Source organism: Myotis myotis, unplaced genomic scaffold, assembly GCF_014108235.1.
Source record: "Myotis myotis isolate mMyoMyo1 unplaced genomic scaffold, mMyoMyo1.p scaffold_m19_p_14, whole genome shotgun sequence".
NCBI classification, from domain to species: Eukaryota; Metazoa; Chordata; class Mammalia; order Chiroptera; family Vespertilionidae; genus Myotis; species Myotis myotis.
In genome coordinates, this window is record NW_023416318.1 from 49,820,632 (window position 1) to 49,846,694 (window position 26,063).

The 26,063-nt window shown below is 34.8% G+C and overlaps 1 protein-coding gene across 3 annotated transcripts in view; it reads left to right on the plus strand.

Moving 5' to 3' along the window:
* SMC6 (structural maintenance of chromosomes 6) overlaps positions 1-26,063 on the plus strand; it is a 56,144-nt gene that overhangs the window by 21,665 nt on the left and 8,416 nt on the right. For all 3 annotated transcript variants that reach the window (XM_036335283.1, XM_036335282.1, XM_036335284.1), the window contains 16 exons: positions 839-958; positions 1,043-1,141; positions 4,259-4,405; positions 4,678-4,766; positions 4,944-5,108; positions 5,715-5,893; positions 6,965-7,169; positions 9,652-9,766; positions 10,935-11,095; positions 12,730-12,865; positions 13,724-13,804; positions 15,111-15,281; positions 19,598-19,735; positions 20,762-20,907; positions 23,897-24,022; positions 25,895-26,000. In XM_036335283.1, the coding sequence (XP_036191176.1) occupies positions 839-958; positions 1,043-1,141; positions 4,259-4,405; positions 4,678-4,766; positions 4,944-5,108; positions 5,715-5,893; positions 6,965-7,169; positions 9,652-9,766; positions 10,935-11,095; positions 12,730-12,865; positions 13,724-13,804; positions 15,111-15,281; positions 19,598-19,735; positions 20,762-20,907; positions 23,897-24,022; positions 25,895-26,000 (2,184 nt within the window). The remainder of the gene's footprint in view (positions 1-838; positions 959-1,042; positions 1,142-4,258; positions 4,406-4,677; positions 4,767-4,943; positions 5,109-5,714; positions 5,894-6,964; positions 7,170-9,651; positions 9,767-10,934; positions 11,096-12,729; positions 12,866-13,723; positions 13,805-15,110; positions 15,282-19,597; positions 19,736-20,761; positions 20,908-23,896; positions 24,023-25,894; positions 26,001-26,063) is intronic.

A 26,063-nucleotide genomic window follows, 5' to 3' on the forward strand; every position in this document is an offset into this window, starting at 1 on the left:
CACTGCGCCTCCCCCCGACTGGCCCAGACAGACCCCACCCATGCACAAATTTGTGCACTGGGCCTCTAGTATTAAACATAATATGCATTTATACTTATATATGGCAGATGACTCTTTCATTTCCCTAGTACAGTGTTAACATTCATCAAGCTCTGATGGGTTGGAGGCAGCTGTCACATCAGTACTCCCAGATTTGCAGCTGCAAATTTGCTTGAAGCAAGCCAGTGGGACTTAACTTAAATTTGTTTTTACATATGCTATATTTTGTTCTTATACTTTCTTCAGATTCCTGAAGATCCACCCTTTCTGTTTGATAATCAGAGACCTCAAAATCATAAGGCTTACATTTCAACTGTTCATCCAATACATTAAGTTCCACCAATTTTTGTGTGATTCTGGGTCTTGTTCTTTTGTTATTTAGTCAGTTAATTTAGACAGCTTGTTCTTTTGTACTAATGACTGACTCAGGTCAAATGTATTAGTTGTTTCACTGGCATTTTTACTTCAAGTTTTTATATAGTAAAATGTAAGTTTATAGTTTTATGGTTCACTAAGTGAAAACTCCAAAAGCAGGGGTGACCATATTTATTTTTATTTCCCACATTATCCCTTCAAATGTGGTAGTGTGGTCATTTTTATAGTGCAGAAATTAACAAAATTGCTGTACCTAGTAAAATATACCAAAGAATCAAAAATATTTTTTATTTTTATCTTAAAGAAGTCATTTCCTAGCAGATCTTTTTTAGTACTTGTTTAGGCAATGTATTCAGAAGAAATACATTTGTGAAACGTCTTGTCTTTTCAATGTTAGTAAGAAATATATCCTTTTTTTTTAAAGCGACTTGTTGAACTGAAGCGCCAGTGTTTAGAGAAAGAAGAACGTTTTCAAATTATTGCTGGTTTAAGTACAATGAAGACTAACTTAGAAGGCTTGAAACATGAAATGGCTTGGGCAGTGGTAATTTTCACTTAATTATTTATTCACATATATTATCAGTATATTTGGCTACAGTTAGTGATTTTCTATATAATTTCTTTTTAGGTCAATGAAATTGAGAAACAATTGAATGCTATCAGAGATAATATCAAAATTGGAGAAGATCGTGCTGCTAGACTTGAAAGGAAAATGGAAGAACAGCAGGTAATTACTGTTTTTATATAGAGTTAGTATGTTGAATCATATGAGATTGCTGATATTAGACTATTATGACTTACAAAAATAGCAGTTCCAACCTATATATATATTTTCTTAAATATATTTTATTGATTTTTTACAGAGAGGAAGGGAGAGAGAGAGTTAGAAACATCGATGAGAGAGAAACATCGATCAGCTGCCTCCTGCACATCTCCCACTGGGGATGTGCCCGCAACCCAGGACATGCCCTTGACCAGAATCGAACCTGGGACCCTTCAGTCCACAGGCCGACGCTCTATCCACTGAGCCAAACCGGTTTCGGCCCAACCTATATATTTACCTAATTTGAATTTATTACTCAAGTGAAGCTGACCTAAACTTTTGTTCAAGGAGTGTTGTGGCAATACATCTAGAGAGAGGACACTATTTGGATGTGATCAGCTAAGATTCAAGAAAACTCTTCCAATTGGGCCTAGAGATAGAAGTTGGTTGAGTGGTACATAAAGGTAGTCATTTTCTGTTGGGATCCTCCACATGGATCTTTTTAACATATAGCAGATCCACTCTTTATTCTCGCCTTTCCATTTGTTTTTTTTGTTTTGTTTTGCTGTTGTTTTTTTTTAAGATATTTTTATTGATTTCGGAGAGGAAAGGAGAGGGAGAGAGAATCATTGATCAGCTGCCTCCTGCATACCCCACACTGGGGTTGAGCCCACAACCCAGGCATGTGCCCTGACCAGGAATTGAACCGTGACCTCCTGATTCATAGGTCAGAGCCTTGCCAGCCGGGCTCCATTCGTTTTTAAACAGCTTTATTGAGATATAGTTCATTTACCATACAATTCACCCTTGCAAAATTTACAGGTCAGTGGAATTTTAGTATGTTCACAAGGGTGTGTAGCTAGCACTGTGGAATTCCACACAGTATTATACCAGAAGTAAGGTTCCTAGCCTTTTCTTTCTATATAGGACACCCCAACCCCACAACCCACCCCCCATATTCAGTGTGGTTGATTTACCTCTGAGTATTTTATTCTACTGAGTAGTTGTTGGCCTCCTAGCTTAGATGTAATAGGATATAATCTTCCCTACCTTGGTTTTTTCTGTGCCTCCAAGTTAAACAGATATGTCTTTTTCTTTTAAGGGTTCTGACATTAAGCTATTAAAGGTAATAGATAAGTATGAAAAATAACAAATGCTACAGATTGTGCATTTTCTTGGTGATCTCTGGGCTGAGTTTATTACTCCCTCTTCAGGTAATAAATGGAAGTTCAATCCCACCTACTTCTCTCACCTCACATACTCATTTTGGAGAGAATGTTCTGAAATTTTAACTGTATTGTTCTCGACCTCCTTTTTTAGCTTCTCATGTGAAAAAACTTTAAGTTACTTCCCTCTTTAGGTATTCACCAATCTAGAAATGGAATCCAGTCTGAGTACTAGGTGCTCACCCCTTTTTTCCAAATGGGAAAAGGAAAATCTGGAGGCTGGGTAAAATTTGCTTCTGTGGGTGTTTGCTCCACTTTAACTATTTGGGCACTTTATGTAGTAAGTGGTAAATTTCTGGAGGATAAAGACTATCTAATTTTATATTTATGCCCTTCACCCTCAGTCTTACATAAAAACTTTCCCATAATATATGCTCAGTTATTGATTATAGAATGGCTATTGAATCGAAGGTTTCTGAATAGTGTCTAAAGCAGTGATGGCGAACATTTTGAGCTCAGCGTGTCAGCATTTTGAAAAACTCTAACTTAACTCTGGTGCCATGTCACATATAGAAATTTTTGATATTTGCAACGATAGTAAAACAAAGACTTATATTTTTGATATTTATTTTATATATTTAAATGCCATTTAACAAAGAAAAATCAACCAAAAAAATGAGTTTGCGTGTCACCTCTGACACGTGTGTCATAGGTTCGCCATCACTGGTCTAAAGCAAACTTTAACCTTGTATTACCTAATTTAAAACTGAAAATATATGTTATTGTGTATAACACATAGACCAACTTCAATTTTTATTAAAAAAGCATACAGATTTTACTATCAATGTTTTAATAATAGAACTTTGTTATCATTCTCTGTAATGCTTCCTAAATATCCTAATACTGACAGTTCCCTAATCTATATTTCCTTTTCAAATGTTTATCCTGAGCACTGATTCAAATGTCTGTCTTCACAGCTTTATATAACCTGGTCCAGAAACTTTAAACTTAGCATGTCTGGTTGACTAGCTGTGAGAGACAATATGGCTCACAAATTCTGAGACATACACTATCTGGCTCTTTCCAGAAAAAGTTGCTGATTCCTGATCTAAATTGTTCTCATATTTGCTACTTCTAATCCATTGTCAGTACCCCATTCTGGCCCCTAATTATTTTTGCTTCAGAATATTCTGTTAACTTCTTACTGAAATCATTTTCTTTTATTTTCCTCTCCACCCTACCTTCCTTGTGCTTCCAAAGTGACTCACTATACAGATTTGGTCAGATCTTGTCTCCCAGTTGTCTAGGGTTAAGCTGTAAGCTCATCACTGCGGAATTCAAGACCCTTGTACTTCGTCATCTCATCTTCCGCCACTACCTTCTCAGTTTAATCTCCAGAAATATTTCTAACTCCTAAATGGGTATTAATCCCTTACCCCAGCTTTTCTCCTGGTACATTTTTATTAAATCTTTCCCACCTCAGCTCAAATGCTACTCCTGCTTTGAAGACATGCCTTATTTTTTCCTGGCAAAGCTATGGGTTTCTTTTGTATGCTTCCACAATTACAAATAGGCATACCTGACTTCAGCATTAATCTATTCAAACTGTATGACCAATTTGCATGCCTATTTCTCTGCTGAATTGTGTCTGTCTCCCTTTAATTGTGTTACTTGAAGACAGTTATTACAGCATTTTTGTATCCCCAGAAGATAACATATTTGTTGGAAGTATGGAATTAAAATTTAATACATTTTAGTATTTTATATTATAATTATATTTGCTTGCATGATAACTTGAGTTTATGTAATCAGTGAAATTAAATTTATTATTGGGGTGTGAACTATATATAATTTTTTAAATTTCTATTTATTGAAGAAAAATAAAACATATGCCAACAATGTTATTTTTTTAAAGGTCAGACTTAATGAAGCAGAAGACAAATACAAGGATATTCAAGATAAACTGGAAAAGATTAGTGAAGAGACAAATGCAAGGGCACCTGAATGTATGGCGTTGAAAGCAGATGTCACTGCCAAGAAAAGAGCCTATCATGAAGCCGAGGTGAGAGATTGTCCAGTCTGGAGTAGTAAAACTGCATGTCAAATATAAACACTCTTTGTTTATTTTAGAAGTAGAGGTTTTGTAATTGTGTTGAAATCTGTGTTGCTTTAAGACTTTAAAAAATGTTTTCATTTGGTCATTTATGTACTTTTTTATTTTAAAAATATATTTCTGCTTATATTCAGCCACTGATTTGAAGACTTGGCAAAGTGGACTTGAATGGGATATTTATTTGTTTTTATTTTACTGAAGTGTGTTTAATTTTTCGTTAGATTGTATATAACCGTTCCCTGGATGAGTATAGAGCATTAAAGAAAGATGATGAGCAGCTTTGCAAAAGAATTGAAGAATTAAAAAAAAGGTAAAATAGCTACTTTGTCATTTTTATGGTTCCCTCATTTTATAATAAAGTAGTCTAGTTGAAATGGAGTATTGTATTTTCTGTACTATTGTTAAAGGGTTTTATCACATTGCTTTATGTGTTTTTAATGTTAGGCTTTTCATTTAACATTTTCCACTTTGGATTATTTACTGTTAGTGCCGATCAATCTTTGGAACCTGAGCGGTTGGAGAGGCAAAGAAAAATATCTTGGTTGAAAGACAGAGTAAAGTCCTTACAGGATCAAGAAATTTCTGTCAACCAAGAGATGGAGCAGTTTCAGCAAGCCATAGAAAAGGACAAAGAAGAATATACTAGAATTAGGTAAGTTTCAACATGCTTACACTTACTTTTTTCAATTACTTGAAAATCATAGTGTTGCTCTTTATAGGAAGTAAGAAAACATGGGGGTTTTTGTTTGCTCTACATAATTTAGGGACCTTTTAAAAGTGTTTTTTGAGACTTTCTTACACTCTTAGAGTTGAATAACTTCTGGGATTTCTAGTCCCCATTATTGCATCCTTTTTTTTTTTTTTTTTTGGATTTCTGACTAATTTTTCTCTAGTTGCACAATTATTTTTAAATAAAGACATCTTCAGTGGTTCTCAACCTGTGGGTCGTGACTGCTTTAGCAGTCGAATGACCCTTTCACAGGGGTCGCCTAAGACCATCCTGCATATCAGATATTTACATGACGATTCATAACAGTAGCAACATTACAGTTATGAAGTAGCAATGAAAATAATTTTATGGTTGGGTCACAACATCAGGAACTGTATTTAAAGGGCCAGAAGGTTGAGAACCTCTGATCTGCTTTTAGTTTTTAGGGTAGCGGGCTCTGTTACTGGTATACAGGTGTTAGGGGAGAAGGGTGAATATTTCTGTGTAATTTTATCACGTCTGCTCTGTTCTTCCACTTTTATATTTTAGGAGAGAAGAATTAGATGTGAAGCATTCACTGAGCTATAATCAGAGGCAGCTGAAAGAACTGAAAGATAGTAAAACTGATCGACTGAAACGATTTGGCCCTCATGTTCCAGCTCTTCTCGAAGCAATAGACGATGCTTATAGACGTGGGCACTTTACCTATAAACCTGTAGGCCCCTTAGGTATTTGTCACCATTTAGTCAGGATATAATAAACATTAGAAATAAGGTTTTATTTTTAGGAGTGGGTCTGTTGAATCTAATTTTAAACCTATTATCAAAGAGCTATATAGTTATGTGTGGATTTTAATTGTACATGTTTTAAGAAGTAGTGATGAGTCACCTTAAAGTTTGTAACTTTGCTTTTGTATCTTTAAAGCATAAAATACTCAAAAGAGAACTTAGGAAAATAATTATAGAGTTAAATAATCTGATTTTGATTTTTTTTCCCCTGAATGAGTAAATAAATGAACTAACTTGACTGTAACTGATTAGTAAGAAAATCCAGTGACATTAAGACATATTTGAAAGGATACTCAACACCTGAGTTTTGTTTAACCTTTAAAAAATGACTTGTGTTTTTCTGAGTTTCTTAGTTTCTATTAAGGATGGACAACATTGTTTCTAAGTCCTCTTCCAACTGTAAAATCTGGGATTACCTAAATATCTCCATATATACCTGAGATTTTAGAAAATCAGTTGAGTTCTCCTACGGAGTTATCTCTAATTCTGTACTTTGTTACGTGAAAATATAAACTTATTTTGTTAGTAAAGTACTGTATTGTATAAGTACAGTGCTATATACAATATTAAGTATTGTAGTAATGTCTCTTTAATTAAATATGTACCTCTATGCCAGGATCCATTTCAGTGAAAGGCATTTTTTCCTGTTGTAAGTCTAAAGTTCCAATGTTAATCAGTTTTATAAAAAAAAAAATAAAGAATCTCTAAATCTTTTGATTGATTTTCAAAATACCATTCAAAGGCTGGAATCTATAAATGTACGTAGAAAAACCACTGTTGATTTACATTTCAGTGGGACAGCTTTTTTCACAGAGTAGAGTGGGTTTCCTCCCAGTGTGATGAGTGGATATGTGACATTTCCCATTCAGTTAAAGTAAGATTTGTAATATCATCTAAGCTGCTTTACATGAGAATATTTTAAAATCATTATGAACTATTTTAAAAAGATAGTTACATTAATGTTCAAAAATAAGTATTTATGGGCCTTTAATAATTTTTTATCACTTTTAGGAGCTTGCATTCATCTTCGGGATCCTGAACTTGCTTTGGCTATTGAATCTTGCTTAAAAGGACTTCTGCAAGCTTATTGTTGCCATAATCATTCTGATGAAAGAGTACTTCAGGCACTGATGAGAAAGTTTTATTTACCAGGGACCTCACGGCCACAGATAATAGTTTCTGAGTTTCGGAATGACATGTATGATGTACGACACAGGTAAGGCATCAGTAATTAAATACTGTTTCTGGTTTTGCTTAATCATGTGCAAGTCACAAAGAATGAAAACATTTTTAAGTTAACCATATCTGTACTACTGATATACAAAACTACATCAGGCCACTTTGTTCTCTTCTGGTAGATACACAAGAGAGATACGCCCTGCCTTGAGGTCTGTTGTGGGAGTCAGTATGGTGAAATAGATGTAGTGTGGCCTAGGAATTATGCTGATAGGGGAAATGGTGCCAGACCTAGACAAATAAAGAGGGAGGCATTAAGGGAGACATTGTTCATGTGCTTCGGAGATTCCATAAAGAGCTGTGATTGTTTTCCTTAATGACCCTAACAAACCTTTCAAGGCAAGATACCCAAACTGGCTTCTTTACTAGCTGTTGGCTGGCTGCCCATTGTATTTCTAAGTGTGTACATAGTCCCTAATTTATTCTTTGTCATCTTTGATAAAATTGGATTACAAGTTATAGTTGCGGTTGAGATAAGGGAGTAAATAAATGTTAGGTAGGTTAGTGAAGAAATCAGAGGAGAGAGGAAAATGATTGGTCTTCTAACTGATGAGTTTGTTAATTGCCTTGTAGGCAAATAGAATTTTATGTGCAAATTGCATGGAAACATGACATCATAAATTACTCTGCAAAAATAGCATTTGCATTATAGATAGTAAGGAACAGATTAAAAGATATTTAGGACAAAATAACACATGTTACTTCAATATAAGAGAAAGAAGAATTGAGGATCACTGCTAGGTTTTTGGCTGGAGTGACTACCTAACAGATGTGCCAACAATTGATTTAGGAAAAATATAAGAAAAAAGTGAATTTGTCAAAAGTAGTTAAGTTCTGTATTAGAATTGTTGATTTTGGGCTTTTATACTAGAAAGTAGAGGCCCAGTGCACTGATTCGTGCACCAGTGGGGTCCCTCAGCCTGGCCTGCAGGGATCAGGCCAAAACCGGCTCTCTGACATCCCCCTGAGGAGTCCTGGATTGTGAGAGGGCATAGGCCAGGCCAAGGGACTCCATCAGTGCATGATTGGGGTCTGGGAGGGACCGCAGGAGGGCTCCAGGGCATGTCCGGCCCGCCTCGCCCAGTCCTGATCGGCCGTACCCCAGCAGCAAGCTAACCTACCTGTCAGAGCGTCTGCCCCTGGTGGTCAGTGCACATCATAGTGACTGGTCAGACACTTAGTATATTAGGCTTTTATTATATAGGATAAGGATTGGGAGTTAAGAGTAAGTGTTTTCTTTTTCTGCATGGGAATTTTACCTTAAGTTGATTTCTAGTTTGATCCCTGGTTTCTTAAACCCCATAAAAGTGAAATTTCAGTTGTGCTACCAGACAACATTGCTGTGGTAAAAAATGATCCCTGACAGGTTAGTTGCAACTGAAGTTGGGGAATATAAACATTCAAATTTAATTTGTGTAAAAGCCAGTCTCCTGATTTCTGCCCTAAAACCTGCTCTTCCTAGAATCTTCTCCATCTTCATCTTTCAGTTGCTTAAGCCAAAAGTAGGTTTACAGTTGTCTCTATGGAAAATAATGCAATATTTAATAACTAATAATGCAAGAATAAACTCTGTTTCACATACAACTGTAAGCCTGCTTTTGCCCCACCCGGTATATACAAAGATACTTTCTTTGTTTTAGAATTGTAGGACTAAGAAAGTACTAAGACTACCATGACCATTTCCCCTATAGATACTCATTGCTTCTGCACCTTCTGTTCTTGGTGTATCCATTCTTCAGTGCTGTTAATAGCACAGATGTTTAAAATTTTAGTTGAAAGAGTGAATGTCTCTTTAGGGAGCCCAAATTATAATTCCTAAGAATATCATTTCTCTCATATTTCCTCTGTGTTCATAATAATCTTTACTTCAGTTTTTCTTGTCTCGGTAGTAATATTGTTTCACTTTTTTAGTTAATTGACTTTTATTTTTATGTATGATAGCATGTAAGATTTAAGAAAGGTGTAATTACTGTAACAGGCAGTAGGGCATAGTGTTTAAGAATCCGGGCTCTACAAATGTTGAATCACTGTGTTGTACACCTGAGACTAATATAATATCATTTGCCAACTCTACTTTATTAAAAAAAGGAGAAGAAGAATCTGGGCTCTAGAGCTGAGCTGCCTGGTTTAAATCCTAACCCAGGCATTTAACAAGCTCTATGACATTGAGGAACTTATTAAAATCTGAAGCTTCTCTGGAAAGAAAAAGGGAGAGAATAGTATTATCTATCTCATTGTTGCTATAGGATTAGATGAGCATATAATATTCTTATAACAGTGCCTATCACATATAAATGTTTGCTAAGTAAATAAATAAACCTAATCAGATATTTTCAAATGTTACCAGATATTTTTCATTATCTTATCATTGCCTATCATCTACTCACCCATTAATATATATGTAGGGATGTTTACATATAATTAAAGTTTGATGCTAATCCTTATGTATTTTTGTCTCTTAGAGCTGCTTATCATCCAGAGTTCCCAACGGTGCTGACAGCTTTGGAAATAAATAACGCAGTTGTTGCAAATAGCCTGATTGACATGAGAGGGATAGAAACAGTGCTGCTAATCAAAGTAAGACCAGATGCGTGCTGTGTTTATGTTTTTTAAAAAATTTCAGAACTGAAGTAGGTTATATAAGTCCCTGTTCCCCTCCTACATCATGGAGCTGTTGATGTTTCATCATTGTGCATGTACCTCGTAGGAAAATCTATAGAATAATATAGAGCTGGTGGTTTGTGTTTTTTGCCCCAGGGAACTTCATTACTTTCAGCTATTCTTTGTAAAGCAGTTTCACAAATGTATATATTTTTTTGATGCATGATGCTATAAATTTTTTTGTTTATGCTTTCTCGATTGCCTGCCAAATTCATTTTTGACTTGCCCTTACAGATACATGTATTATTATCATTCTACTTTTTAAACAAATACTTGATACTTTATAAATCTCTTTTCTTAAAAATTTGAGTGCTGTAAAATCAATATGTATTCTTTATCTGTATATGCATTTTTATATACTTGTTTGATTTGATCACCATATAGTGTTTTACCTATTGGAATAAATTTGCTGGAAAGGAATAAGGAAACTTAAAACAGAAATACGTAATCAAGACAAACACAATAGAGTCTGTTTTTCTTATTAATGGAAATGAGAAGTAATGGTATTAGTAATCCAAGTGTGTGTGTGTGTATTGCAAGTGTTGTAATTTTTGTGGGCTTGGCTCTATCATATTTTAGAAGGATATATGAAATAAAACAATGAAATCCTATTGTAAAGGTCTGTGCCTGGAGAGGTTAAGCCTGATTCCCTTTTGATTTCCTCTAAAGCTTAAATATTTCAAGGTTGTTGTCTTTTACTGGAATTTGTTATTCAGTTGCATCATTTCTAGTAAGTCATTTAGAAAAAATAAGATTTGTATTAACTGGTAGAAGTAAATATTTTCATGTGAAGAGTTACTTAAAATTTTTAAATTTAAATGGATAGCAATATTAAAAATAGAACGTATCAGTTTGTCATAAAGCATTATTTGCTGTGCTGATTTGAAGACTTAATAGTTTTAATTCTTTGAATCTTGAAAGTTTTTTTTTTAATTTTTTTGTTTAACTTTATGGAATTATTTTACTTGAATGTTTAAATAAAAAATATTTGAATCTTAAAACAATGGCAGAAATTTTGAAATTGTGTGCATCAAAAATGCTTTGGCACAATTTAAGAAATGTATTCCTCCTCTGTTGTTTTTAGAGTAATTCTGTAGCTCGTGCAGTTATGCAGTCCCAAAAGCCACCTAAGAATTGCAGGGAAGCTTTTACTGCTGATGGTGATCAAGTTTTTGCAGGACGTTATTACTCATCTGAATATACAAGACCTAAATTCCTAAGCAGAGATGTGGATTCTGAAATAAGGTTGGTGTCCAGTGTGGCTTTGCTATATTATTCCTACTGCTTCCTTTGGGGTTCATACATATTTTATTAGGTAGCACATGTTCTTTCTCCAAGTAAAAAATAATTAAAAACTAAGGAGAAACACTCTATGAAAATACATAACAGAATTTGTCCTACCCTGAAAAAGGGAAGTTATAAAATTTAGCCATTTTGTTTATGTAAATTATGTTGATTCTTTTTTATTAATTATTTTTTAATATATCTTACTGATTTTTTACAGAGAGGAAGGGAGAGGGATAGAGAGTTAGAAACATCGATGAGAGAGAAACATCGATCAGCTGCCTCCTGCACACTCCCTACTGTGGGGATGTGCCCACAACCAAGGTACATGCCCTTGACTGGAATCAAACCTGGGACCCTTGAGTCTGCAGGCCGACGCTCTTATCAACTGAGCCAAACCGGCTAGGGCAATTATGTTGATTCTTTAAATTTATTCTAAATATTCAGAAAAATGTTTAATAACAATATTGTTTATTGGTTTTATTTTTGGTCTCTTAGTTTCAAATTTTATTTACTTGGTAAATTTTTATTGTTTTAGCAAAATTACTATTTGTTAATAAATGTATAGATTTATATATGATAAACATTTCTTATTAAATCCTGAGGAGCCATCTTAAATTTTTCATCAGGCCCCATTTTTATCAGAAATACCACAATTATTCTTCTTTCCTCATTTTTATTCATTTATCATTTATTCAGCTGACTTTTTTTTTTTTTTAATTTTGAGAATTCCAGTAAGGTAGCACATTTATAATATTTATCAAATTTAAGTTGCTGTGTTATTTTATATATCAGTAAGGAAGAAAAAAGTTGCTAATAGAACCATGGACTGAAAGATTATTTCAGAGAGGTGAAAATGTGGGAAATATGCATCTTATTGAAATATGGCACACTCTTTCTCAGAGAATTTTTTCTTAACTGCAAAGGTGGTTCACTTCCACCAGGCACTCACCTCTGGGGGACAGGTACTGTGGTCAGGCAGGAAAAGGTCATTTCTGAAGACGGTGAATGCCGGCCAGATCTTTATGGTTTTGGCATTTGCTTGCTTTATTCTCCATCCCTTTTCATTGTCCTCCTTTCATTCACTTTAATTCCTCACGCATTCATAGCAGTGATAGCACTTTCTCACCAACAGTGAAAGTTGAGCTGCCAATTTTATCTTTTCACCCCTCGGTGCCTTTGTGCAGTTCTTCCCATCCTCTCCTCTAGTTGGTCCCACTGTTGAAAACTTTACAGAATACAATTGCCATGTCTCCCAAAGTCTGATTTTTCCGTGGTACTATGGATGTATAGTGTCCTGTTCGTATTTTGATGTTATGGTTTATTTCCTGAGTCTTTTTTTGTTTGAGTTATTCATGTCTTAATTCTATCTCTGCCTCTACTTATCACTACGCACAAAGTCCGCCACACAGAAATCATATCATAAATGCCTATTAATGAAATAAGTAAAATTTGACTCCAGTCTAGATATTTTTTTGAAATCATCAGGATTTTTACAAATAAGCTATTAAAAATTAGTTTTTCTTTGTAAAGATCTAAAGTATTTGTAATATTCAGAAATAGTTTTAAATTATTTTTTATCCTTCTCTATCCAGTGAATTGGAGGATGAGGTTGAAAATAAGAAGGCCCAGATATTAAATTTTCAGCAACATTTGTCTGCCCTTGAAAAGGATATTAAACGCAATGAAGAATTTCTTAGAAGGTACCAACTACGATATAAAGAATTAAAGGTAAAAAAATATATGCATCATTTTGTTTTCTCATCTTGTCACTTCTAAGCTGTTTTTAAAATTCTACCATTTATTTAGGTTAGCACCTTAATAGTCTTAAAAGAGCTTTTTACATATGTGGGTTTTATCTATCAGTATTTACGTTGTTAAAAATTAAAACAAAATTTAACTGTATTTATTAGTTCAGTTAAAAATTATAAACTCATTGTTTGTTAACATACTAACATTTTTTATGGAAAATAACTTTTCCAAATACCAAAGCTATTTAGTGAGAAGATTGACATTTTTATATTTTTGTAGTAAATTTGTATTTCTGGCTTAATAAAACTTAACTGAATTATCAAATCAACCTTCTGCAATCAATCTGTTGCAATAAGTACACGTCACCGAGTTATAAACCTCCTGAGCACTTATGAGAAATAATAGTAAAAACGGTGAATAATGTCTTAGTGTTTTTATGAGAATAGTTTTGACCTCATGAATCTCTGCAAGAGTTTCAGAGGCATCCAGGCAGTACTTGAATTGTACTCTGAAGACCCCTGGATTAGAATAATCTTTCCACAAGTTGAGTCTGGATATTTTAGAATATTTTCTCTATGAATTCAACATTATCATCATTTTAAATGCAAAGATGGAGTACTTACATCTTTTTTGTGTGGGAATGGTTCACCAGTGAGGGTAATATGGCAAACTTGGTAATATAAGTTACTTTGGTTCATTTAATACTAATATGTCTCTCTTATTAAATACAGAATCCTTCTGTAACACAGAGTAGAACATCATGGATTAATATAGCCTTTCTTTATTTTTATTTTTCATTTATTTTTATGTTACTAAAATTAAAATACTTTCTTTCAGATGAAAATAAGAAAAAGTATTTCTGAAATTCAGGAACTTGAGAATATAGAAGAACACCAGTCTGTAGATATTGCAACCTTGGTAAGAGTCTTTTCCTCAAAGTTTATAAAGGACAAAACTATCATTTAGCTTAACAGTATCTACTCAGCTTTTTTTTAAATCCTTTTGCTTAAGGCTGCTTTTCATGATTATCTCCATTTACAGGTAAGATAGAAACTACCTCATGTATAGCCTTCAAGTTCCTTATTGTTTTGTCTGTATAACTTGCATGAATAATAACTGATTTTGTCATCTACTACATGAAGAAAACTTTATCAAAGCTTAATTGTGCTTGTAAAATCAAACAGTGGCACTTTAAACCCTGCTGCCTAGCATAGTATTTTTCAGAGTGAATCAGTATCAATATTAATGGGTACCTTTTAGTCAGTTATGCTTATTCTCTTTGCATTGTTTCTTTTCCCCAAGTTAATAGTTTTCATTTTAATTGACCACATATTTGTTATTCTGTATTTTTTTCAGGCATCTGTTTATGATATTCAGCTTAGCTTCTCTGAGTTACAGTAAACAATGGATTAGATAGCTTGCAGAATCTTGTTAAAAGAAGTATTACTTAGTGTCTGTACTGTACGTCATATAAACTGCTGAGGGATATACAGCATGTGGACTCTACTCGAATGAGAATTTGTCTTCATTTTTTATTAGTAATCTTGCTTCCCACATTTTATTTGTCTGCTTTAACTCCTTTTATTGATAGATTATAAGTTTCTTTTATATATATATTTTTATTGATTTCAGAGAGGAAAAGGAGAGGGAGAGAGAGAGAAACATCATTGATGAGAGAGAATCATTGATCGGCTGCCTCCTGCACGCCCCTTACTGGGGATCTTGCCCACAACCCCGGGCATGTGCCCTTGACTGGAATCGAACCCAGGACCATTCAGTCCACGGGCCAATGCGCTATCCACTGAGAAAACTGGCTAGGGTGATAGACTAAGTTTCTTGAAGATATGTAATATGTCTTGTTTATTTTTGTTTACTCAGCATCTAACACATTGTCTGGCACAAGGTAGATATTTATACCAGTATGTACTATATTGTGAAAGAAAAGTAAGTGGGTAGAATAAAAGTTATTCCTTTTGATTATGACCTCAAGCACAATATAGTTTTAAATTATGTCCTAAATAGTATCTCTTACTATTTTGAACCTGTTTCCTTCTTCCTAATTTGCTTTTGAGAGTGTGAAAATGCCCTAGTAGTCTTTGAATTTGTCTTTTATCTGATTTGCCTATAGCGTGTAGTGTCTTCTCTCTTAGAATTGTTTGTACTACTTTTCTATCTGATAACAAAGCATTTTAATTAACTCCATATGCTCTGTAAATGTAATCAGGAAGATGAAGCTCAAGAAAATAAAATGAAAATGAAAATGGTTGAGAAAAGTATGGAACAACAAAAAGAAAATATGGAATACCTTAAAAGTCTGAAAGTAGAAGCAGAAAACAAGTATGATGCGATTAAACTGAAAGTTAACCAGCTAGCAGAGCTAGCAGATCCACTTAAGGTATGTATTATTGTTATTCTATGATATATGTATCTTAGGTGTTAACTTTATATCTACAGTGTACTCACTAGATATTATCCTAACATAATTTATGTTTAAACGTTAATATATCCACGTAAAAATAGGATGTAAACCAAATTTTCATCCTTAGATCAATTAGAATAAAATGCTTCTGCTCATGCTTTTATAAGAATAAATTGGCAAGTTTTTGTCCCAGAAGATTATAGCTCCCCGCCCTCTTTATTTTCTGATTTAATTTTTTTTTTTTTTTTTTTTTTTTTTTTTAGAGCTAGAGCCAGGGACATCTTGTCTGTCTGCACTGTTTCTGTGCTTGCCTGTTCTGTTGTCCCACTTTCCTTCAATAACTCAAGCCAACTTGAAATAAAGTGCTACTCAGTTCCTGCTTATTGGCATGTCCCAGTTACATTCCAGCTTGAATTCAGTTTATTTTTTTTAACACATGCTTTTTAAAACCAAATTTAGGAAAACAATTATTCAACAATTAAATTGTGTAAATTTTTCCAAGTTGTTTATTAGGTTAGTTATTAATATTTTATTGTCATCATTTTTATGAATAGCTCAATTATTTTCAGGACTTTTATTTATAAGACACTGGGAAGAATGAATAGGATATTTTCAGAGGGGTGGGGTATCTGAGATATCACTCTAACATATCCTTTTCTTTTTCCAGGAAAATTAATTGCCCTCTGTATATTAAAATGTGTTTAGATATTTTTAAAGTTTAAGAGAATTTGCATGCATAAAAATTTTTATTGTAATTTTGTTTATTAAAAAATTTTAAAAATGTAGTAAAGAGTTGAGAGAATAGTAAAGGAATTTAGAGGTTTTGCTGCATAGAAATAGCTTCCCCTATTTGTGGTAGATTTCTCTGTAGTTATTATCCCTGGAGCTGAGATTTCTGTCTGCCATTATAACCTAAGATGGATCAATTGAGGTGGGCAAAGGTGGGGATTGAGAATGGAAAGAGACTTTGCTTGGGGTGATAGGTGCATGATTCAGTGTGCAGGTGATATTTGATTGGGTTGTACACTTGAAACCTGTATGGTTTTGTGAACCAATGTCATCCCAATAAATTCAATAAAAAATAAATAAAATTATGACTGAGAAAATGAGAAAAAAGAAAAGAAAATGGGAAAATAGACTAAGAAGAATAGATAGCTTAAATATTAAATTGTAAAGTTGTGAGGAAGGAAAATGTACTAAACGTAACACTGAGAAATACAAATAAGAGAGTAGTTACCACAGGAAATAAGAATTAAGAAGATAAAGCCTAAGACAAAAAAGAAAACGAAATTCCTTTTTAAAAGAAGAAAAAGAATAAAATAAATATGAAAATTATCAAGAATAGACAAGGTAGAATTCAGAGAAATAAATTCAGGAATTAGAGCAGTAAAATTACAACAAAGGTAAGGTTAAAATATTTTTTTTAATGGGTGAAGGATTGAACAGAGTGACAAAATCAAAATGATGAAATACGGTAAAACGATACAGGGAAAGAAAGCACCTAAATTATTTATCCCAGAAGACTTAAAATTAAAAACAAGAAATGATGAAGAGTACGCTGTGTTCTGTTCTTTTAGGGACCTCTAAGCTAAAGCAACTCCTGGAATTGGGAGTCCATAAATAAGTCCAAGAGCAGAAAAATATGGGCAGAAGGCAGTAAGAATTCTTGGTCTTAGCTCTTTGCCTTGGCTGCAAATAACTGAAAGCTAGGAGGTGAGTCCTTCAGTTAACCTGCATGCAAACAGCTAGTAGCCAAGAGGTTTTCCTTCACAGTCACATCACATAGCCGTCAGTAACAAGAGGACCAAGAGGATTTGGCTAACAAAATAATTCCTGAGACACTGCAGTCACTTGTTAAACATTAGCAGCTTCTAGACATAATGCTTGCTGTTAGGACATTTGTTCATTTTGTGAGAGGGGTGGTAAAGAGTAGAATACTCTGTTTAAACATGCAGTCGTTGAAATCTTGGCATGGGGAATACTTTTCTCACAAGATTTCATGTTTTATAGTTTTTTAAAACCTCATAATGAACGTAGGTTTATATGAAACAAGAAGCAGTCTTTCCGATGGTGCTGAATAAAATTCATTGCTTAGGCATCCAAGAGAATAAGGTTTTTCAATGATTCTGTCCTTTCTAGCATCTTAATCTATTTTCTAAAGGCTGTAACTTCTTGCAGGTGGAAACTCTACAGCAAGCATGTCAAACTGAAAGGCTAATGACATGGGCCAAATAAATGAGGCCAAGGGCCGCGAGTTTGACATGCTTACTCTACAGGTTAAGGGCTGCATCATAGTTTCATTTTAGACTATCCCATCCTAGGCCTCACCCCCAAACCAAGATGAATGTATTAACTTGCTTTTATTATCTCTAGTTCTTCATTTCACCATCAAATTAAATGAAATTAAAAGAAATGCTCTCTTGGTTTCCTTTTAGTTTTAAATCTCATAGTACCCAGGACATATATTTATTAAATATACAAGGACAAATCAGACAGCCATGGTAAATGTTGAGAAAGGGATATTAACATCTGTAGGTCTTTTCCTATTATTTCACACTGTAGGTCTTTCCCTTTCTCAGGTTGCTAGGAGGGAAGATTAACCAGCACAAATGTGTCCTTGTGTGTTTTATCCCTTCTGTTCCCTAACACTGAATTGATTCCCTAAAGCAAATGGGGCCTATTTATTTTGACAGCTTCTACCAAAAATGATTAGAAAACTTAGTTCTGTTTTTAGAAGACAAGCATTCTATTTCATAAACTGTTCCCATTCCTAATTGTAATCTCTCCTGCTACACACATTGCACCCAGTTTCTTTTATTGTTTGATATAAATGAGCAGTTTATTTTCATCCTTCATGTAACAATGATTTTAATAGAACTCTTTTATAAAAGCTATATGTTATCAAATGTTTATCATGGTGATATTTCCATTAATATGAACAAGCTGCAATAAATTGTATTCTTAGGTTAGAAAATAGCCCATGATGTGAGGTAAATATTTTCCATGTTTAGATACCTCTTCCTTTTGCGGATTCCTCCATGTATTGTCCCGTGTGATGCTCTATTGCTGCTCTGGTTTGTATTTGTTTCTTTCTCTGTTTATAACTAACTCTTGAGACTGAACATGATAATCATAGTGTCAGTGAGCAATGCTAGGCTCGAAAAACAAGCAAACAAATGAACTAAAATATAACATGGTGGTTCTTAAATCAGCCTTTTGAAAACAGTGTTATTGAGATATAAGTGACATGCATTAAATACACATATAAGTGTATGAGTTCATAAATTTTGACATGTATGTACCTGTAAAACCTCACAATCAGACAAAAGAACAATCCTTCATGCTCAAAGTTTCCTCGTGCCCCTTTGTAATCTGTCCCTCCCTGTGCCCTGCCCCTCGTCCCCAGACAGCCATCAGTCTGCTTTCTACACTGTAGCCTGCACATTTTCTAGAATTACATGCAATGGAATAACACATTATATACTCTCACTTTTTTGTGATCTGACCTTTTTCAGAACCTAACATGCTGTCTAGCACATAATGTATACACTGTTTATAGTTTGAAAGAAAAAGTGAGTGAATGGAATACAAGTTACTCTTTCTGATTATTGTAATCATCCATATTTTTACCTGAATCAATAATTCATTTCTTATTGCCACGTAGCATTCCATTGTGTTTGATATACCACAATTTGTTTCATTTACTGATTGATGGACATGGGTTTCCAGGTTGGGGCTATTACAAAGAAAGCTGCTCTAAACATTTGTATATCAAACCAAAAGAACAAGCCCTCTGAGATTCTAAACTTATTTTGGTGCTTCTTAAATCAAGAGCTATTTAAAAGATTGAGATTCGGGGATTCCAGACCTAAAATAAAACATCCAGAGGTGGAGTCTAGAAGTCTATATATTTTGTAAAAACATCCAAATCAGTGGTAATGTAGATCATTATTTGAGAAGCCACCATAATGAATGTCTTTATGCATATGTCATCCAAGCCTTTCACCAGGCTAATGTGGCTTCCCACCAAACTATGCTGTTTACCAAAATAAAGTTGAAAGCACCATATATATGGAGACTTCATATAAGAGTTTAAATATAATCATGTGACTCCTCATTTCTATTCAGACACATTCGGTATGAACTCTAGCACTTGTGTCTTGAAGCAACATAGTCCTATCCACTTTATGGAGTTGTCAGTTTGTTTTATAGTTTGTTTTATAGCTGGTAATTTTTTTTTTAAAAAAAAAACAATGTTTGCTTTAGAAATTATTTTGGCTTTCTTCAAACAGGATGAATTAAACATTGCTGATTCTGAAGTAGATACCCAAAAACGAGGGAAGCGGCATTATGAAGAAAAACAAAAAGAACACTTGAATACTTTAAATAAAAAGAAACGAGAACTGGATATGAAAGAAAAAGAACTAGAGGTTATCATTTTTTATTTTACATTTTTGTTTACAACCTTACTCCTAATTCCCAAAGTGCGTTTTTCTTAATATCCTGTTTTCAAACATACACAAGTTGTCGGATGAGTATCTGTTTCCTATAAAATAACAGCTGTTTTGGTGAATCAAGAGAAGGAGCCTTAGGGACTCTCTGAGTGTGGGGACTTAAATAGACTAACACGAAGAAGACTTCAGGCAGGACTGCGACAGTCTGGCGTCTGAAAGGGAATGGCACTCCTTCCAAGCTAATCTAGCTCCTTACTGGCCTAGTGTGGCAAGTAGATAGCAGCTTTATGCCAGAAAATCCATCCCTGCCTCTGAGTAGTTGGGGCCGGGCTTGGCTGGGCTGGGCTGGGCTGGCCTGTGCTGGGCTGCAATTCCACTCCTGCTTGCTGGACACCCATGCTGACAGCTGTGAGCAGCAGCCCTGTTTTTGGAGATTAGTTGAAAGCAACCTCGGTCTAACTAGAAGAGATGGATCTCAACTTTGCCTTTATGTATCTTGGGAAAGGACTGAGACTCTAATTCATTGCCTTACTTATTCAAGACTTACACCAAATGTTGTAAATACAAAATAAGTACTATGTGTGAAAGTGCTTTGAGTTTTTTAATATTTTATAAACATGAGGGTCTTTTTGTTTGCATTTCAATACTATTTGGTGTTCAGAGTCCATCCTAAAATACACAGAAAGCTATGTCTGACCTCAGTGCCCTGCATGCCAAACTTTTCATAACTGCTACTTGAAATTTGTTTCATTAGGAACTTACGGAGGTCTTACAAATTATTAAAGATGTGAACAGTAGTGTAATTTTCTCTTGAAGATTTATAGTGACTGTACTATATTCTCAATATAAAGCTTAGAGAAATAACATTGATACCAAATGCATTCAAAATACATTTTGTAAACATAAGTTTAGAATTTGACTTTGCCTATTTTGGCATTAGTAGTAAAATGAATTGTTATCTCAAAGAAGAGTTTTAATGACATTAAAAATATCTTGTCTTAGGAGAAAATGTCACAAGCAAGACAAATCTGCCCAGAACGGATAGAAGTGAAAAAGTCCGCATCGATTCTAGATAAAGAAATTAATAGATTAAGACAAAAGATCCAGGCAGAACATGCTAGTCATGGAGATCGAGAAGAAATAATGAGGTAAGTGGTTGGTAGCTTTTCTACTTGATTATGTTATCCATATATATTATCAACACAAAAAAATGTTTAAATATAAATCTTCAATTTGGATTAAATATTGCCATAGCATATAGTTTATAGCTAAACTAGTCTTTCATATGTGTATGTTAATAATAAACTAACTTTGCCTTGGCCGGGTTGCTCAATTGGTTGGAGCGTCATCCCACATACCAAAAAAGGTTTTGGGTTCAATCCCCAGTTGGGGCATGTATGGGAGGCAACTGATCGATGTTTCTCTCTCTCTCTCTCTCTCCCTCTCTCCTGTCTCTCTCTCAAAGTCAATAAAAAAATAATATAAACTAACTTTTTTCTTTTGAATTATTACAGAATATTTGCGTATAAATGTTATCTTTATACCTATAAGGTTCATATAGACATGAAATTATTCAGCTTCACAAGTAATCAAAGAAATGCAAATCAGAATAATTAGAAGCCATTTTCACATACATGAAGATGGAAAAAACTTCATGTCAGTTAGATCTCAGTGAAATGGATGTTTTTATACTAGGTGAAAATGGAAGCTCCAATGTGGTTAGAGCACAGGTTCTGAAGCAAAAGTACCTCGGTTTGAATTGCTCTTTTATTATCTTATGGCTTCAGCAGATTATCCAGTGTCTCTGAACCTTAAATTTTCTCATCTGTAAAATAGATGTAATTATAGTATTCCCCTTAAAGGGTTATTGTGAGGATTAAATGAGATCATAATAGACAGAATATATAGGATACATAGTATGTGAAATATTAGTGTTTCTGAACAACATTAAGGCAGTTTATGTCAAATGCCCTCAAAAATTTGTTTGGCCAAGTAATTTTGTTATTATAATCCAAAATGAGAAAAATAATTTTTGCTTGGATATGTTTATTATTTATAACAGTGAAAAATTAGAACCATGTGCAACTATAGGATGATGATTAAATTGTAGTAGAAGATTGTAACTATGCACTTTGGAAGAACTTTTCCTATTTAAGAAAAGGCTGGAGACGGGAGCTATCTCAATTCTATTTTCAAAAGCATTGGAAAACAAAAACAGTAAAGTTTTTCTTTAAAATAGTTTTTAAAAAATACAATGTAAAAAGACCCCCCAAAAATTTACTTCCTCTTTTTACTTTTTTTTCTTTTATCTTATTAAATGTGCTCTCAGTGTTTCTATATGCAAATGTAAGGTAATGTGACTGCTTTTTATCCTTTCAGCTATAAAAGATAGCACATTATATAAACTCTTTTACAGATTATTTTCTTTGATTTAATGATATACAGTGTTTTGGATATTTTTTTTAATGTTTTAGAGTATTCAACCACCTATTGATGGATAGTTGAATTTTTTAATTGAATCTTTTGCTATTATATATAGTGGTACATAATAAGTAATTTTGTACATGTGTCATGTTATTCAGGTTTTTTTTGTGTGTGTATGTGTGTGTGGTTTTTTGGTTTTGTTTTTTTAGGAAAAAATTTCATTTTGACAGATTCCCCTTTCTGGGGATTGTATTTAATTTTCATTCCCATCAGCAGTGTATTAGAGGGCTTGTTCCCAATAGCCTAAACAGTGTGATCATCTTGTATGGTTTTTGCTGATGGATAGATTCCCCCCCCCGCCCCCCCCCCAAAAAAAAACCTTGTTATAATTTTTATTTGCATTTCACTTATATTAAGTATTATTGAACATTTTTTTTCTTGTCTTAACAACTGTTTATTTTTTGTTCTTTGCACTTTTTATGTATTTTTTCATTGTCCTGTGGATAATTTGGTTGTAAGGTGAGGAATGTATTTTATCTTTTCCCAAATGGCCCTGCAGCCATTTAAAAAGTTGTTTGTCCTCAAATTGTTTCCTTAAGAATGGCTACATGAATGATATTTTTGCATATTCATAATTATTTGTCTTAACTTTGAATTGAAGACTAGTTTACCCTAATGTAAAATCCCCTGTCTCTTGAGTATCTGTGATAGTCTACGAAGTCCTGTAGCTTGTCCAGAATGTCAGACTCCATGATCCTTTCACTTGGTACACAGCGTGCTTTTTCAGTCTGGAGATTCAAGTCTTATTTATTAAACGTTTTCTTGTGTTTTACTTTTTTAAAATATTTTCTGTTCTGTTCAGTTTTCTTTTTGAGGTCTTCATCCTATATAATAAAAGGCTAATATGCAAATAAACCAAACTGCAGAACAACTGATCACTATGACTCACACTGACCACCAGGGGGCAGACACTCAGCGCAGGAACTGCCCCCTGGTGGTCAGTGCACTCCCATGAGGGAGCACCGCTCAGCCGGAAGACGGGCACAGCAGTGGTGGCAGGAGCCTCTGCCACCTCTGCAGCAGCGCTAAGGACCCCTCGGGGAGCGGGCCTAAGCTGGCAGTCAGACATCACCCTAGGGGTCCCATACTGCAAGAGGGCGCAGGCTGGGTTGAGGACGACCCTCTCCCTCCGCCCCCCAGTGCACAAATGTTATGCACTGGGCCTCTAGTTTATACATATGTTAGATAGTCTTTGTCTTCTCTATATATTTTGTCCAACCATTTTATATGTTTTTTCCCCAATTTGTTTCCTTTTCTCCTTTCTGTTCTCTGTGTTCCTCAGTGTGTTCCCACATTAGTATCTGTCACTGAGGGAAATATTTATTGCCTTCCAGTGTAATCCCTTTACGTTTAGAAGGTGTATATTCTCTAATACACACTGCCACTCTGGGACCCACTTTCCTCTGTGCTTTCTCTGCCTTCTCTAGGGCTGAACTTTGTTCCTGCCCAGCCTGCTAACCACTCTTCCTGGTCAGGGCTGCACCCGCTCCTCCTGGTAGTGGATTGTGTTTACAACTCTGTGAAATCTGCTAGTTCTGGGTCCTCAACACTCCCTGTACTCCCTGGTCTTCCCCATGAAATATATTTGAGATTTTACTTTTTTATGTTTCTTTGAATGACCTTTATTTACTTAATACTTTGTTCATAAAATAGGCAGTACCAAGAAGCAAAAGAAACCTATCTTGATCTGGATACTAAAGTAAAGACTTTAAAAAGGTTTATTAAATTACTGGAAGAAATAATGACCCATAGATTCAAAACATACCAACAATTTAGAAGGTAAGTGCATTAAAAAATATATTATCACATATGCATTTTTTTATTTTTCTTTGTTTCCACTTATCCCTTATAAATATTAAATTAAATTAAAAGAACTTTGCATGATTCAGTTAGTGAAGAGCTGCCAGTGCTTACCTTGTCAGCTGGTGCTCACAGTCCTATAATTTAATTAGGGAATTATGGATTTGAGTGGGCCTTTATAGCAGCTGTCCAACTTTTCCACTCCATCAGGTATCCATCCTTTCTAGATCATTCACAGGTGGCTGGTCACTGGCTGCTTAAAGTGCCCTTTGAAGGGTAGCTCATTGGTCCTGAGGCAGCCTCTTTCACTCTTGGACATCGCACGTTGTTGAGAGATGCATGTTTTTGACGGGACCTGCTGAGTCAATATTCAGTTGATTTACCCTGATCAACAAGAATGGTGTGGCTTGTAGCTTGATGGATGCTGCTTTGTTACAGCTATCTCCAGAACCTACTGCAGGACCTGAAACAGAGTAGGAACTTGGTATATATTAGTTGCGTGAATTAATACAGTATTAGGGAAACTGGATATTATTAATGTACCCGGAAATGTACAGACTCGCATGGATAAATTGACCCCAATGAAAGTCACAAGCAACAAATAAAGCAGAGGACAGTTTAAAGGTAGGGATAACCCTTGGTGTGCTTGGACCCAAGGCAGCCCTAGTCTTTATACTAACCTTCTGTTTTCCCCAGAAGCAATCCCTCAGTCACGTGCTTTTTCCCTGCCTTTATACCCCAAACTCTATTAGTCTTAAGAATTTTTTTAAAATGTAACTAGCTCTACCACATACATGGAAATTCAAATGAAGCCATAACAAGAAATAGGCTTTTACATGAGTGACCATATTCCTGAACTAAACTAAAACTTTGTTTCTATTTTATAAGCATATGTTGTTAAGGCTTAAATAGGGTTTATTTTTATCCTTTTAAGGCTGCTTTTAAGTTTTGTTTGGTGGGACCAGAGCAGCCTTTAGTCGAGAACTAATTTTTTTCTACCTGTGAAGCAGGTTCTGAGTACTGTACTGACATCTTGTCACTTAAAAGGTTTCCACTTGGGCAGGGGGAATGTGAACTGCTCCTGGCTGTGGGTGTCTTCATGAATTCCTTCTGCCTCTTTCCAATGTTTCTCCCCCAGGGAGTGGTATCCTCACACTGATGAGCAGAGTGCTCAGTGAGACCCGAGGCACCTCTCCAGGTCCTCTCGAGTTCTCTCAGTGCCGTGCTTTCCTCTGCAGACTCTGCCTTGTGAACCGGAGGCTCCTTGGCCTCCAGGGACTACCAGCTCCACTTAGTTTTTCACCCTCTCCCCTTACTCTTCCATAAGTTGTCATTGAAGGCATCCATAGGGCTCAGTGGAATGCCACCTGACAGACAGAGACGGAATGGGAGTTTGCATCGGGTCAGGCATGGTGTAGCTATCGTAGATACGCAGTGACTGGAGGTTGCCCTTCCCCCTTTTTTTTTTTGCTGTTACGAAGTTGGGAGGAGACAGGCAGATGAATAGGTCCTTCACCCATTGTCAACACTGCTAGAGTCAGTCCTTGCAAGGAGATGGATGTCTTCTGCATTAGGATGATGGATCGGTACATCCATATGGACCAGCTCTAATATCAGGAGATATATTCACTGTGAGGTGATATCATTCTGCAGATGTTTGTGGTAAAAATGTAGAGACAAGCGAAATATAAAGATCGGGAGAAAATCACCTAAAATTGCACCTATAAAATGGCCCACCAGTGTTAACAGTTTAGCATATTTTTGTCTGGTCTTACATGCTGGTTAAAGATCATGCTGAATACACTCTGTATCTTTATATTCTTCTTAATGTGTCCAATTTTTTATTTCAAGGTGTTTGACTTTACGATGCAAATTGTACTTTGACAACTTATTATCTCAGAGGGCCTATTGTGGAAAAATGAATTTTGACCACAAGAATGAAACTCTTACTATATCAGTAAGTATCTTAACTTTACATGTTCATTATTAGGAGATGCTTTGTCAAAGTGTTGAACAGTAA